This window comes from Antedon bifida, chromosome 4, assembly GCF_963402885.1.
Source record: "Antedon bifida chromosome 4, ecAntBifi1.1, whole genome shotgun sequence".
Classification (NCBI taxonomy): Eukaryota; Metazoa; Echinodermata; class Crinoidea; order Comatulida; family Antedonidae; genus Antedon; species Antedon bifida.
In genome coordinates this window covers 26,519,570-26,534,113 of record NC_136229.1, presented here as the reverse complement: position 1 = coordinate 26,534,113, position 14,544 = coordinate 26,519,570, and the positions used below count along the sequence as shown (strand labels likewise).

The 14,544-nt window shown below is 32.8% G+C and overlaps 1 protein-coding gene across 2 annotated transcripts; it reads right to left on the bottom strand.

Moving 5' to 3' along the window:
• Positions 1 to 790: 790 nt before the first annotated feature.
• Positions 791 to 11,240, bottom strand: LOC144839615 (TAF5-like RNA polymerase II p300/CBP-associated factor-associated factor 65 kDa subunit 5L). Of its 2 annotated transcripts, none has more exons than XM_078695051.1 (15): positions 11,155 to 11,240; positions 8,002 to 8,120; positions 7,509 to 7,587; positions 7,322 to 7,400; positions 6,783 to 6,912; positions 6,337 to 6,455; positions 5,559 to 5,748; positions 4,983 to 5,159; positions 4,564 to 4,670; positions 3,978 to 4,171; positions 3,657 to 3,770; positions 3,023 to 3,077; positions 2,778 to 2,900; positions 2,507 to 2,564; positions 791 to 2,175 (listed from the first exon to the last, which is right to left on the bottom strand). In XM_078695051.1, the coding sequence occupies exons 2-15, from the start codon at positions 8,064 to 8,066 to the stop codon at positions 2,058 to 2,060; spliced, it is 1,608 nt and encodes a 535-aa protein (XP_078551177.1). In that variant the 5' UTR covers positions 8,067 to 8,120; positions 11,155 to 11,240; the 3' UTR covers positions 791 to 2,057. The 2 variants fall into 2 exon arrangements, with proteins under 2 accessions (XP_078551177.1, XP_078551176.1); XM_078695050.1 differs by lacking the exon at positions 11,155 to 11,240 and adding an exon at positions 8,460 to 8,588.
• Between the last annotated feature and the right edge of the window lie 3,304 nt (positions 11,241 to 14,544).

The window sequence follows — 14,544 nt, the reverse complement described above, 5'->3', positions numbered from 1 at the left end:
TTAAAACATATTAGTAATTCCCCTATGTTCGTTTCACGGTAACGTTTCCTCTGAATAAAGGGTGTCCCTCCATTAAATAGATGTGTCCCGGAGAGGCGTTCTACTTTATAGGTCTACACATGTTATTACAAATCACACGATGTTACTAAAACATAATGTAGGTTATTGCAAATAAGGCGAGTATAATATTGATTCGAATCTCATACTATTAAATGATGCCCGCTTTCATCTAAATCCCTGTATTATGTAACACTTGAAGAATTATGAAGTTTGCGAGATAGACTACCTCCCGAACTAGTTTAAGCTACTATGTCAACCTAATACTGTATGACTGTATGAATGGTGCATACAAGAAACGACATATGCTTGAAATGCTATTGCCACTAGGATTCAATATTTTAAAATTACGGCCATCTTCAGGCAATAATTATGTTCAATAAATCCAAGGGCGTGTAATTTAATACAATACAGTATTACCAATCACGACTCAAAACCTTAATAATGACCAATTAAATATTAATGATGTATGTTAAAATCAAACCAATGATTTCATATATAGAGAGAATAGTAGTGTACTAAATTGATATGCTAATGAGAGCATTCCAAATGACTCCAAATATAGTGAAATGACGTCACTTAGAGCATTGTCATATTCTTCTGTTTATTTTCCCTTGGCTTTATATAAATAAACGAAAAATGATAAATCTGAAACGGAAGCAGCAAGAGAGAAAAGAAATCTTTAAGAAAAGGATTTCGAAATAAAAGACTGAATTAAATTAAAAAGCAGAATTAATATTTAATACTTATATAAATATATACTAATAACATACCTGTCTTGTATCAGGTATACTTGTTTCAATATATGTTTGATATTTCCAGTATTAAAAAAAAATTCATTAACATAATACTGGCATTAGATATTCTGTACTAATATTAAATATCAAACATTGTTTGCTTTATGTTCGATAAATTAATGACTATTTTTTAATATAAATAATTAAAATAAATTATAGTTCTATGTATATAATTATTCATGAATCAGAAACATTATTCAAAATGTTTTTCAATACACCAATATATCCCTTCCTTCATTCCACATTCATAGCTTTCCTTAGTTAGTTAAAAATTCACCCCTACCAAAATTCGAACCTGGAACCTTCTGCTTGATATGCATACACCATACCGGTGGCTTTCATGGTATGGTTCAAACTGTATATAAAATATCAGTTGGAATGTGGGAAGCAGATATCAATAATTATCAATTAATTCAATTTAATATGAAGAGATTTAAAATTATGTGTCCGTAAAGCATTTTCAATTAAATATCTTCAATTGGATTGAGAATCTTTTGAAAATCCCAAGTTTTAAATTTTAATGGAGACATTTTAGCTTCATGAGAATGGCAGTAAAAATACAGTATATCATCATTTAAAAACGAAACATTACCATATGTATAGAGATATTATCTATTCCATATGTGTATAGCAACTTGCGTAGACTAGGTAGAGTAGCATATCAATATGAATATTGTGGAGGAAGTATTTTACAAATAATAACTTCCTTTAAATATTAGGAATACAACAATACTTTTGTGCAAGGTATTAAAAAATAACACAGATTTTTGGTATGGTTAGTACCAAATACACGCGCAATAGTGAATAAAAATGACGGTGCCTGCCTGAAGTCTTTGGTATCTAGTGTTCTCCCAATTTAGAAACCAATTTTGGACAATTAAACAAGGTACAGAATGCTATAATAGTGTAAGATGTATGTAAATCTACATACAAAATTGTCAAATATATTGAATTTATCGATCTAATTGATAAAATATAGCTTTTGATTGCTCTAATTCTGTAATGGTTTTAATGCCTAGCCTACAACTACTAGACGATTGGTTTTTTTTAATGTTATTATTTATTACACCATTTTAAATAATACCTGTTAGAAGCAATTTATTGGTAAACCTTATTGGTAAAAAACCTGCCTTGGGAGAACATTGGTATCTGAAAGGATTTTCCAAACAACTTAACTGAAATTGAAACTTAACTGAATTGTGTTTAACTGCCAGCACCAGCTGCATACAGCAAGTTGCATTGGAAAAATTGTAAGTATTGTATTGAGCAGGATCGACTCTGAAAACTTCCTAGAAGTTCTAATGATGACGAAGATTCACTTCTGAGGAAAAAAATGAAATTTAACTCAATTAATCAAGATTTCAATTAAGTTTGTTGCGTAAAAGTATATATAAATCATACATAACCATGGAGATATGATAATCTAGATTGTAGATAGATTAGGTGTTGACATAAACAAATTAACTAAAATTGATCATACTTTTTCAAAGAGTCATGAGTTATAACTTTAGCACTAGGACAGGATTGAAACCTGGACCTTGGCATTAAAAGGCAAGTAACCACCAAACTACAGCTTCACTACATTTTCAACAGCATCCTTGTTGTTTTAATTGATTCTACTGGAAACATTAAAAAAAAAACAAAAAACTTACTGATTTTGTCTGAATGTATTGCGTACATCCCATAATTTTAGAATATTGTCACTTCCACCTAAAAAAAAAACATAATGAGATGCAAGTTAAACAAATTGCTAAATCTCAGAAAGAAAAAAAGTTAAAATCTATCAATGCTATCATCACATTATCCCAACATCACTGGCAGAATAACTGCATCTTATCAATAGTGCTATCCTCACACCATCCCTGGCATGGCAGCCTCCTCATCATCTAATCTCAAGCAAAATGGATAAATACCACTAATTACCTGAGGCAAGCATAGCACCATTGGGACTAAAACTGAGCCCATAAACTGTGTTTGAATGACCCCGCAGTTCTTTTAAAAGTTGACCGGTTGCTAGATCCCATAAACGAATTCTACGATCTTCACCTAGAATAAAAAATTAACATCAATTTCTTTCTGTAATTGTACTGTTATAATAATAATAGTTCATTCTAATATGGCATATATAAGAAAACAAAAACTTTGTATTAACTATTCCAAAACCATACCTGCTGACGCTAATACTTTTCCATCAGGAGAAAATTCAAGAGCATTAATTGAACCCTAAAAAGAATGGAAAAAACAATATTAATACAACTATAATTATGTTATCATCATTATCAGGATCTTTTCATCATTATACATTTCAATTTTTATTTGTCCAATGATGAAATAAAAAAGAATAAGTCCGGAAACAAAAGTGACCAACTCAATGAGTCTAAAATTTCTTAATACCTGTTAATGACGTAATACAATTTTAAATATTGAATGCAAACATAGGTACCTTACAATAATCTTGTACATACAAATTGATGTATGGACATGGACAAACATAAAGTACATTTACATTCATGTTAACAATAAAGTTCTGTCTACATTATCAAACTAGTTTGACAAAAAAATGTGGTGTGCCCAAATATGATAGTGATATGACGTCATATTTGTTTTGTCACATAAAGTTTGATAGTGTAGACAGAGCTTAAAAATATATTTATAATGACTGTGTCATGAAAAGATTTTTTTTTCCATACACGAAAAAAAGGAATATTGAACGACCGTTCAATACTGCATACTAATGCATGCCATGTGCCAATCAAATGACAGGAATTCATTTAGGTGTTATATTTACTATTATTACATTACCTTGTGACCTGTTAATATTCGCACACATTTCCCATCTTGTATACTCCACACACGAACAGTCTTATCGCTCGACCCCGTTGCTAAGTAATTGTTGTTGCTATGAAACCTAATACACTAAAAAACGATAATTAAAATGAACATATTATTTTTTTTAATTTTTATAATTAATTATATTCATTAAAACTAGACACAACACATTATTTAAAAAAAATTGCATTTATTAAAAAAATTGTTTTGATTGCGGCAGCTCGTGAGAGGTACCAAATGCTCAGATTAATAAAACCAAATTTAATTTAAAAAAAACCCAAAATAACAGCTTACATCAACATCTAAAAAATGCCCTGCGTAAATCCTCAGTGGGTACAATCGTTCCAGTGACCAGAGCCGAGCACTACGGTCCTTTGACCCGGTCGCAAAGTAAATCCCCATCGGTCCTGAGTCAATGCACCATACAGGATAATTGTGACCTTTGTACGATGAAGTGTTTGTGTATGTGTTCAGGTCCCATGAACGCACTAAATCAAATATATTTTTGAAAGTTTATTCTCAGAATATATTTTAAAATTACAATTAACATACATACATTTCTTTAATCTTCTTATAAATTGGACACCTTTTTTCTGTGAAATTTATTTTCAGAATGTATTATAAAGAATATCCAAAAAACATGAAAAATGAAGATTGATTAAATCAGACTTTGAGAATAGTTTATTTTGATTAATCATCACAAATTAATCACTTCCATAGAAAAAAAAATTATATTTTCAATTATAAAATGACAAAATAAATGGTTAAATTTAATCAAAAACCCAATTGGAAAAACACAATAAATTCATTAAAAAAAATAATTGAAACAAAAAGTTTTATTTTATTTATCTAAAGTTTGATTGTGTTTATATTTACATACCTGTGGAGTCTTCCGAGCATGAGAGTAGTAAATTTGAATTTTTTAGAAACGTACAATCATATACAGGACCACTGTGTCCTCTGAGAGTCTTGCTGTCACTGCCAACACTGTAACAAATATAGATAGTAATTAACAACTACACACATTCAAAAACAGCTTGTTGGCAACAATAATATTAGTAATACAGTAGCACTAGTATTTAATTATAAAGTACCATTTTTTAAATTTGAAATGGGCCCTATTTTTTTTTGGCAAGTTGAGCTGATATACTAAAATACAATTGTTATGCAAGGGAACATATATTTTTTGCCATAGCACCCCTTTCATTATAAACTTACGCATAAGCCCAGACGAGATCTTTGCCATATAACAACATTTTAGATAAATAAAATAATAAATATATATTTATTTGTATTTACCTTTCAGTTTCTAATTTCTCTTCTATAAATTCACCAGCAACATGAATTTTGCTAACATCTGCTGCCCTCTGTTGCCTCTTAAGTTTTTTGGACGTTAGACTCCACACCTGCAGACTGGAGTTTTCAAATCCCCCACAGAGCAACTGAGCATCATGAGATAGAGATGTGCAAGCAAGTCTACAAGTAAAATTAAATGATAGAAACAAACTAAAAATAATTATAGTGAATAGTTTTAATTTGCTTGAGAATTGATAGCACCGCAAATAATTATTGATTATTTATTACATGAAAACTTTTATTTAAAAAAAGTTATTTTGGCCTTTTATCCTCCATACAAACTTTTATTTCATTTACTTGATAGTTAAGTATATATGATCATTACATACAATTTATATAGTGCTTAAGGGTGAAACTATTGTAGTTGTAGCAACCAAGAAGTGATGACTATAAACTGCAGATCCAGGATTTTGGGAAACGCTGGAATAACAGGTGGGGAGATAAGATATGGTGCGCCAATCCTAAAGGCCATTTTGTACACCTTTCCTCAGCCTGTATCTACCCAAATAATACACTCACCCCTGATTTGCATTGAGTACTGTATAATGGCAGATGGATGGCATAGACGGAGGCCCTGTCTGGACCTTATGAATTACATGATCAAGAGAGCTTGTGTGTGCAGACTTTTTCTCCGGACTCTCGTGTTTCTTTATTAGATGTGGATGCATTTTGCCTTCTTCTGGTGAAGTACTGTTAGAAGAATCTGTCACTGAAAAAAATAACGACAGATTTATCAAATGTAAATTTTACTGTAAAAGGCAATAATTAAATGGTAGATTTGGGTTTAAAAACATTCCATCTACTGGATGTAAAGTAAAAATAGTTTGATTCAAGATAGAAGAGGCAAATATTTTTGTCTCTTCTATCTTGAATCAAACTCCTATTAGAAAATGAATGGAGTAAAACCGTTATGTGGTACTCACTACAGTAGTGACCAAATTCTAAACATATTTATAAAAACTTCACTGTGCTATGTACCCCTAATCGTGAGGTTGGATTCTAGAAATGCTCAAACCGCAAGTGTGTTGGACTATTGATCGGAACATTGTAGATTTGAATCCGACGCTCATCCCATTGCTCGTATCCATAGGCAAGACGCTTTACTTACGTTGGCCTCTATTACGTGTACAAATGGGTACCTTGTAAGGTCAAATCACAATTGCGCTTATTACTAGCTGCATTCTGGGAGTATATTTCCACGTGTTCGATAAAAAAATAATAATGTGAAGCGCTTAGAAGGCTTGTGCATTAAGCGATATATAAGAACACTTAGTGTTATAATATAGAGAATTGTTACCTTCTAATGCAATGTGTTGGTCCAGACATTTTATAAGTACAGTACTGTTACAACATTGGAGAAACCTAAGCAGGTAATCTAGTACTTGATTGTCAAACTTCACCACTGCTTTACCTTCCCTGCAAGATAACGGTCATTTAATAATTAGTAATTTACAGTAATAATAATATATGTTTACTTTTAACTGATAATCACATTAAATGACTCTTCGTAATAGTAAATGAATTAAAACAACCGAAAACCAAAACAAAGCGCTTTATAAATTGTTCAATTTTTCACATGGTCGATATCCTTAACTAAAAACAGTATTGGTATATAGGAGTGTCTCTAGAATAGGGAGTGGCTGTAGTATTTTCACAGGAGGAGTTCCCTGTATATGGAATGTGTCCCTTTAATAGGTGTCCTAAAGGTGAGTTTACACTGTAGTAACTTCAAGTTCAATTCACCTGAATGACTCTACAGCAGGATTCATTAAAATGTCCATGCGGTCAACAATTCCTGATAGCAGTCCGATTAGGTGTTGCTGATGAGGTTCAACGGCAAAATCTTGGCTGTGTTTCTCATAAAAAATTTTAGCTGTTGAAGATAAAAATAAGAAATTCGTTTTAAAATAAACATCATTTGGCCTAAATATCTTTCCATTAATAGTTATTCTTAGGATATTTAAATATAGTAGAAAAACCAGTGTTTTTCCGAAGCAGGTTTTGCCAGTAAGATTTGCCATGCTAAATTGGCTCTAACCAGTATTAAAAATGGTTTAAAAAAAATTATAGTAGTTTTATGTAGTAGGCCTAGCCATTAAAAACATTGACAAAGTTTAATCAGAGGAACAATTGGATCGATAAAATATAGTATTTGAAATTAGATTAGATTAGATCACATCACCTAGGATGTTTTACATATATGGCAAAAACTCTAGGTGTTACCCTGAATAGGGCTATTTCAAAAGAAAGGTTTTCTTATATAGCCAATAGTGTCAACTTACCTGCCACTTTCTGTCCAGCATAAATCATGTCAAGAAAAAGGTGTACAAAAACAGGAAAGTACAACTGCTTTAAAGGAGCCTAGAAAAGTGAATACATCCATGGGTTAAAGAAACATAATGCCAACATACCTCTAACATTGTCATTTCTCTTAAATCAATTTTATGAACTTTCATTTCTGATACATACCTTATAATCTTCAATAGCCCCATCAATAAAAAGTTTAAAACGTTTGTACTGCTCTTCATAAACGGTAGTGTCATTTTCACTGAAAGAAAAAACATTTCTTTTTTAATAACACTCAATTTAATATCATAAAATCAGGTTGTGACATTCCTGCAGGCAGTTCTGTGAGGAGTATTCAGCTTTTGAGGTCGAAGGGTTCTAATGTTAGCCTGGAATTGAAAATATCCAGGATTGGGAGCGCGTATGTCATGGTTACAAATACCACATGCTCTGCAACATGATTCATAGTTAAAGAGCATGTACGTCCACATAAAAAAAGGACCGAAGAACTGTCTCAAGTATAAACGATTTTCAGATTACCTGAAAACAAACCCTGCACAAAAATCATGTATACCGTCCATGGTCCATTTTGGGGTCCACAAAGTTTTGAACCACTACATTAAAAAAAGTAGGGAAAGTTGTTTGTATGCAAAAAAGGTTAACAATATTACTGTACCATGAGGCATTGGATATTGCCCGTGAAGCCCCAGCAATTCCCAATAGTAGCTCATCTGTTGCCATAGAAACAATGTCCTGAGCAAGGGGTATTTCAGTTTGATTAGAACCTTCACAATCCTGTAAGAAAATTTGAAGTTATTTATTTTTATCAATTTGGCCTAGCTAGGCCCTAGGTAAGGCCTATAATATACTCCTTAGCCTGGCCAAGTTGTCGATTAGCCTTGCCATGTGCTTAGCAAAAACTTAACACACAACTTCTCTGCCTACTCTCCTATGCGCTTAGCTAGGCCTAGTAAACCTTTCCCAGAATGGAAAGAGGCGCCTGCTAGAGGCAAGTCTAGCTACGTAACAGTAAACACAATCTCTCACACTTGTGCTAGCTAGGACTAGCCTAATATCCTACCACTCTAGCTCAAAATAAATCGGCTTTTATTGACATATGAATGTTATACTAACCACAAACTGTCTCTTCCTCAAATGAAGTGAAACAGCTGACTGGATGTGTTCTCCATTAACTCGTTTCATCTTCGTAAACCTGTTATTCTTTTCATGATTCTGCATGCAAGCTGTGGGCTGCCATTTTGTTCACGGTGGTTTTATGAAAAGCGCCACCAACGAATAAATAAACTTTATTTAATTCTCTCAGCTATTTCAGAGTGTCTTATTACTGTATTATGGTCGCTGAATTTCAATTAAAAGTGTTTCTTTACAACAACCAAAAATAAGCTACCTAAAATTAAAGAATATTTCAAAACGAAAACTATGTATTGTAGCATTATTGTCTAAATTTCACCACAAATTTATCATTAGGGCCTATTTATATTTATTAATAGGCATGATATTTTTAGTGTAATTGAACAGTTTTCGTAGTCGTTTCCGACATAGGCCTCTAATAAATTCGTTCGATTTAAGGAAGTGACAAGGTTATGACGTAATAATATTTACGCCCACTCAAGGAAATAATTAATTAAACTATATAATAATATGCCATTTGATTAATACAGTCAACTTTTTCAAAAACAATACACCCACTCGGTAAAAACATTTTATCAGCCCGCAAAAACGTAATCGTATTGTTACACCGGGCCTAAATTGAATATTGGGCCACTTCATATAGGAACGCATCATGTCGTTTGATGTAAAATGTACTAGCCTGACCGAAGAAGGGTTATATACGGTATTATATACTGTAGTTATCCTAAGTAGGTCTGTGCTTTGCTTAGAAACAGACTCACCACAGCCGTGCAATTCAATATGAAAATCTCCTTTTGGAAATGGTTTATAAGTGCCTTTGTCCATTTCAAGGGTTCAAAGATTCAAATTTTATTCTCATCTCTCATTTTGGAAATGCCATTGCTTGCATTAAAAATTACAATATAACAATTGAAATTACATTACTATAACTATTTACAATATATTTCACTTATAATTTCGATCGTTTGTAATTTTTGTTAATTAATGTAAACGTGTTAGCCGTGAAAAGTAAAGTAAACTAATTTTAGCTATAGGAACCGCGTGAAGTACCGCAGTGACGAATATAGGAATGCACGGACAGACAAATAGAATGTATAACGGATTGTTAATGGAATGTAGGCCTAAAACACAAAATGAAAATAGAAAATGAGAAGACATTCTTCGCGCCTCAGTGTGTGCTTAGGTATTTCATGGATCATAAAGTAAGAAATGTACAGATGAAGATGAAGTTACCATTTATTTCTCATGAGATTGCTCAATCGCCATAAATCACATCGAAAACAATTATAACAATACAAAAAGCACTCTCAAATTAGTGCCGGTATGATTTCCATTCAAAGTTTGCATTTTGTATGCTTACCGCTATCGCTATGAGAGGGATCTAGAAAATGAAAAGGAACTAAGTTACGGATGACTTAAAATCGAACAAAGCATACAAAACAAATACAGATATTTAAGGAGGACGAGTATACTATGAAATCATGTTTAATCTTTACTTTAAATGATTTGAATCATTATCATGATATTATTTTCAGAAATCTCCCGGATGATGTCTGAGAAGCCCGTTTGTTCTTTATATGAAATTATTCAAGTTATTGAATAATTGAAATCTGCGTTCTTCTGTAAACAAGAATTTAATCTCATATCTCGTTTTTGATGCTCTAACTGAGAAATACAGTTCGCCTCTAGTTGTTCAAACGTGTGTGGTCTAACATTATATCAGATATAACTCTACATCGAAGTCCGGAGGTTTAAGAGACGTGTTGAAGTTTGGTTCCCCACTTGGACGCAACGCAAGGACGTCACACGCGCTGCAATTTGACTACTTACAAAGCGATAGATCATCCAAGACCCCAATCACAACGGAAGCGACAGGCAATGTGGATGAGCTATCTCGTCGTGATTGGTCAAATTATTTTCCACGCGCTTAAGTCCTTGCGCTGCGTTGCGTCAAAGTGTGAACCAAGCTTTATTACTGATTACACACGAGTTCTTACGTAGTTCAACTCGGATATGGTAGCTTAACTATAGTGCGTGTGAACACAGCTTTAGGAGAGAGGTTACACACAATCATGTATTCATGCGATCTTCTGATCTGTGCGTGTCATCTATCTATTAAGGCATAAGGACCCATCTCAAGAAAAGCGTCTGTCCACAGGTTTCTTCACGCGCGACCATAAATCAGTTTCGACGTTCGTCATAACACTGTGATTTTAAGCCCGGTGTTTAAACCTTATTAACAATTTGTCAAATAAACACTCTTTGTATGATCGGGCCATTAGTGTACATGTTAAAGCATTAAATAAACGGCCAATGTTTTCAACACGTCCATTTGTAGTACATATCAGCCGAGATAAGAAATAGTGTTATTTTAAAAGTCACTTTATTGAACTTCAACAAGTGTTGAAGCTGATTTTGATTAATACAGTTTATGATTATTATCAGTATTTTATGTACTGGGTCTCAAGTTGTCTGTCATGCGCATCATATTTTATTTTGTATTCCAGTATGAAACGTCATGTGTGCCAAAATTGTTATTACCACCGCATTTGATTTTGTTATTTTCAGGCATTAAGGGATTGATTTGCGACGACTAGGGCTTATGCACCTCTTATGGTCGTACTGTCGTTAATACTTCATAAGTGTATTGTTCTTCCATGTTTATAGGCCTACCTACCTCTCGAGTGGGACTCCAGCCCACCACTTCCAGATCACTAGCCAGGCGCAAGTCATCTAGACCATCTTAGGATTCAACTTAACTCCTTGGGGAACAATTAGTTGGTTCTATAATATAATTGTAATTATTAGCTATACCATTAAACACCATATATGTTTATTTTGTTTACTCAAAGTATAAACAAAAACAAATGACGGATTTAGCAACATTGGCCTACACCTGACCTTTGACCTTCATAAAGAACGGCAAAAGTAGCAAAAGGATTAATATTAATGAGGAATCGCAACCACAAATTACAGAAATTACACAACTGTCGTTTTAACGTATATATCCTGTCATACAACATCCATTCAAAACTTTGTTTTTTCTTTAAATTGTTTATTCACAAATGAAAAATAAATTGTACATGACGACGGGGAATCTGATAAGTTCATAACAGACATTTAACTTAAAGTTACACACATTTAGGAGTTTAAACAAAAAATACGAATCGAATAGAACAATTATTCACAATCATATTATTCTAAAATAGAAGATTGAAAAACAATAAAAAATAAGGAGGAACATATTTTAAAACTTGATTTACGAGCATTTTACGATCGACAATTTCATTTATTATTTTAAAATATTTATTAATTAATTTGCCATTTTTCATTCCCAATATTAAAATGTTAAATTTTTATTAGTATTTTGATAAATGTGACTTCAACAATTGGAATGTCATTACGATTTATTAGAAATTATATTTATATATTTAGGACAATTTAATCGGCGAAACCAGTCTCGTTTAGGGCCTGTTTATACAACACACCTATTATTGTTAGTTACGTGATCAAGCAATGTATTATTGATATGACAGATAAAGGATATAATATTGTTTATTGTTATGAGATAATGATGTCAAATTAAACATTTGTTAATAAATATTATTTCAATTTGATCATGAATGATATATATTTTTTTTAGCTCAGAATTTCAAGTTTTATTATCTAATACAAATATCAAGAAAAATCAGCAAGTAGGCCTAGTCATTCAGAAGAGATCCTGTGATACTTGGTAAATCAAGTAAGTAATAGCGATGAATTTGCGAGGGAGTAGTTGAAAAGGCTGGCTTTTATTATGATAATATGTCAATCGACAGATACATTACAGTATATTTTAAAGAACAACATAAACCAATTATAAAGAAGGTATATATTGATGATCTGATTTCAATTATGTCATTTTTGTTATAATTGTTCATGTCATTTTTGACGTCTGTTAATTCTGTACTTGATTAAAACTTCTGGTTCGGAAGATGATCTAATCCGTCACATGTGTAAACTCTAACCAAATGATTTACACCGAATTTAGCACCAGAAAATGTTGAGTTCTGCAACAAATCAAACTGTATAACTGGGGTGCTTGGGAAACTAAGTAATAAATATGATAACTATGATATTGTGCATAATTAATAGGCCTATCACTTTAAAAAACAATGAATGAGCACAAAATACCATAATAGGAGATAATTCGTTGGGATTCTTTTCAAAAAGATGTCAATCTCGAAAAGAAAGACAATTTCGAAAAGAAGTCCCCCTCTTTGGTTTTCAAATGTAACCTCGAAAAGAATATCACTGGGGATCTCAAAAAGAAGCCCACCCAAGATTCCTAAAAAGAGAAGCCCGGTTTTTGCAGTATATGCACGAACAGCTTTATTTCCACTTGGACGCAATGCAATGACGCAAAGACAACGCAAGTGAAACTTATGATGGACAGTCCTTATATGGAAAGTCCCTATATTGGACAACAACAGCGCCCTCAGCACATATAAAGGACAGAAAACCACCATAATCGACAAAAGTCTCGATAATGGACAGATTTCACCAACCTCACTCAAAGAATATGTCCAATTCAATCACGCAATGGATCATCCGTCAGTGTGAACCAAGCTTATATGAGGTATAACACGCAGTTTTTCACCAATCATCCCAATTGTTTGTTAAGCTCCGTTTACACTATCAAACTTGAAGTGACACTAACAACATGTGATGCGCCCATATGGACACGATAATGCATATCACACTTTTTTTGTCAAACTAGTTTGATAGTGTGGATAGCGCGTTGGCATTACGTCCTTGTTTGGAATTTAGAATAGGCCTATTAAACAGGCACTTTTTTGCCAGTGTGAATAAGATACATTGATCAAGTATTCAATCGCGTTTTACGTTTTAGCGAATTATGTTACAATATATTTTATATCACTTTATTAAATTAGATTATAACTAACAATTTTTGGACAGTATATAACTGGTAACATTTTAGGCCATGTCCGATTCAATTTTAACTAATTTACAGTGATACCACCCACTCAAATATAGACTGACCAGCAATCACGAACTCGGCGAATAGGCCTATAGATAGGTTCAGATCACAAATCAAAAATGTTGCTGTTTTTCCTCTCTCTTTGAAATGTTAACACGTAAAAACAATTTCCAAAATCATCATCTTCCGTAGGGTCTTACCCATTTGTCATAGAAATATCGTGACAATTCTCAAGTGACTCAATGAGTTGATTTACAACTTTACTTCTAATTCGAAAACTTGCACGATTTGAAATTTCTTTATGGACCCGTTGAAAGAAAGTACACTAAACATATCGTTTTTGCCTTTGTTTTTTCCAATAAACAATGACGTCATTGATTAACTTTAATTCAGAGTATTTGAAATGTAAACTGATTTAAAACCTTAATTCTATACAAATTACCAACCTACGGTTTACATTTTTGAGGTTGGTTATGTCATGCATTCTAGAAAAATCTCGGTAGTGATTGGCACAGGATTAGAACCCACCCTTTCAGACTATCTAATAATGGCATAAATGGGCGTATTCGGACAGAGTAAAACCCGTCCTTTTCAGGGGCCACCCGATTCAATGGACACTTTCCTGTGAAAGGAACAACCTCTGATGTAGAGGATATTGCGCACTGTTATTTCCCCTTAATACTAGAGGGGTTATACTGTATTCTCAAACGTTGTGTGGATTGTACCGTGCTTCATTTTCGACTTTCGGGATAGTTTTTCGTGAACAATCTCAACAACAAAACTGTTAAAATAAAGTAGCATTATTATAATGAGAGAAGTGAAGTGAGTTTTCATTTTCGCGATTAGAAATTTATCTGTCTCCCATTTATAACAAACCCCGGATATGTATTTTTAGAGGCCTCTTTTTATTGGACAGGGGCGGGGATTGATTTGGCATGATTAATATAATAGATCATCGTTGTAGAATACTATAATTAATGTCAGTATAAAGGATCTATACGGCAAATTTGTCATTATTTTGATACGCGCAGTGTGAAGCTGTTAAATATTTAGTGATATGCATGTTTTTATTTGGTAATTGCCCTC

What these genes read in the sequence shown, in the direction of transcription:
- LOC144839615 (XM_078695050.1), bottom strand. Translation starts at nt 8,564, where the DNA reads ATGCAGAATCATGAAAAGAATAACAGGTTTACGAAGATGAAACGAGTT. An exon ending in AAAAGTATTAGCGTCAGCAG is followed by an intron (nt 2,901 to 3,022) that starts GTATGGTTTTGG and finishes TTTTTATTCTAG; the next exon opens with GTGAAGATCGTAGAATTCGT. An exon ending in AATACATTCAGACAAAATCA is followed by an intron (nt 2,176 to 2,506) that starts GTAAGTTTTTTG and finishes TTTTTTCCTCAG; the next exon opens with AAGTGAATCTTCGTCATCAT.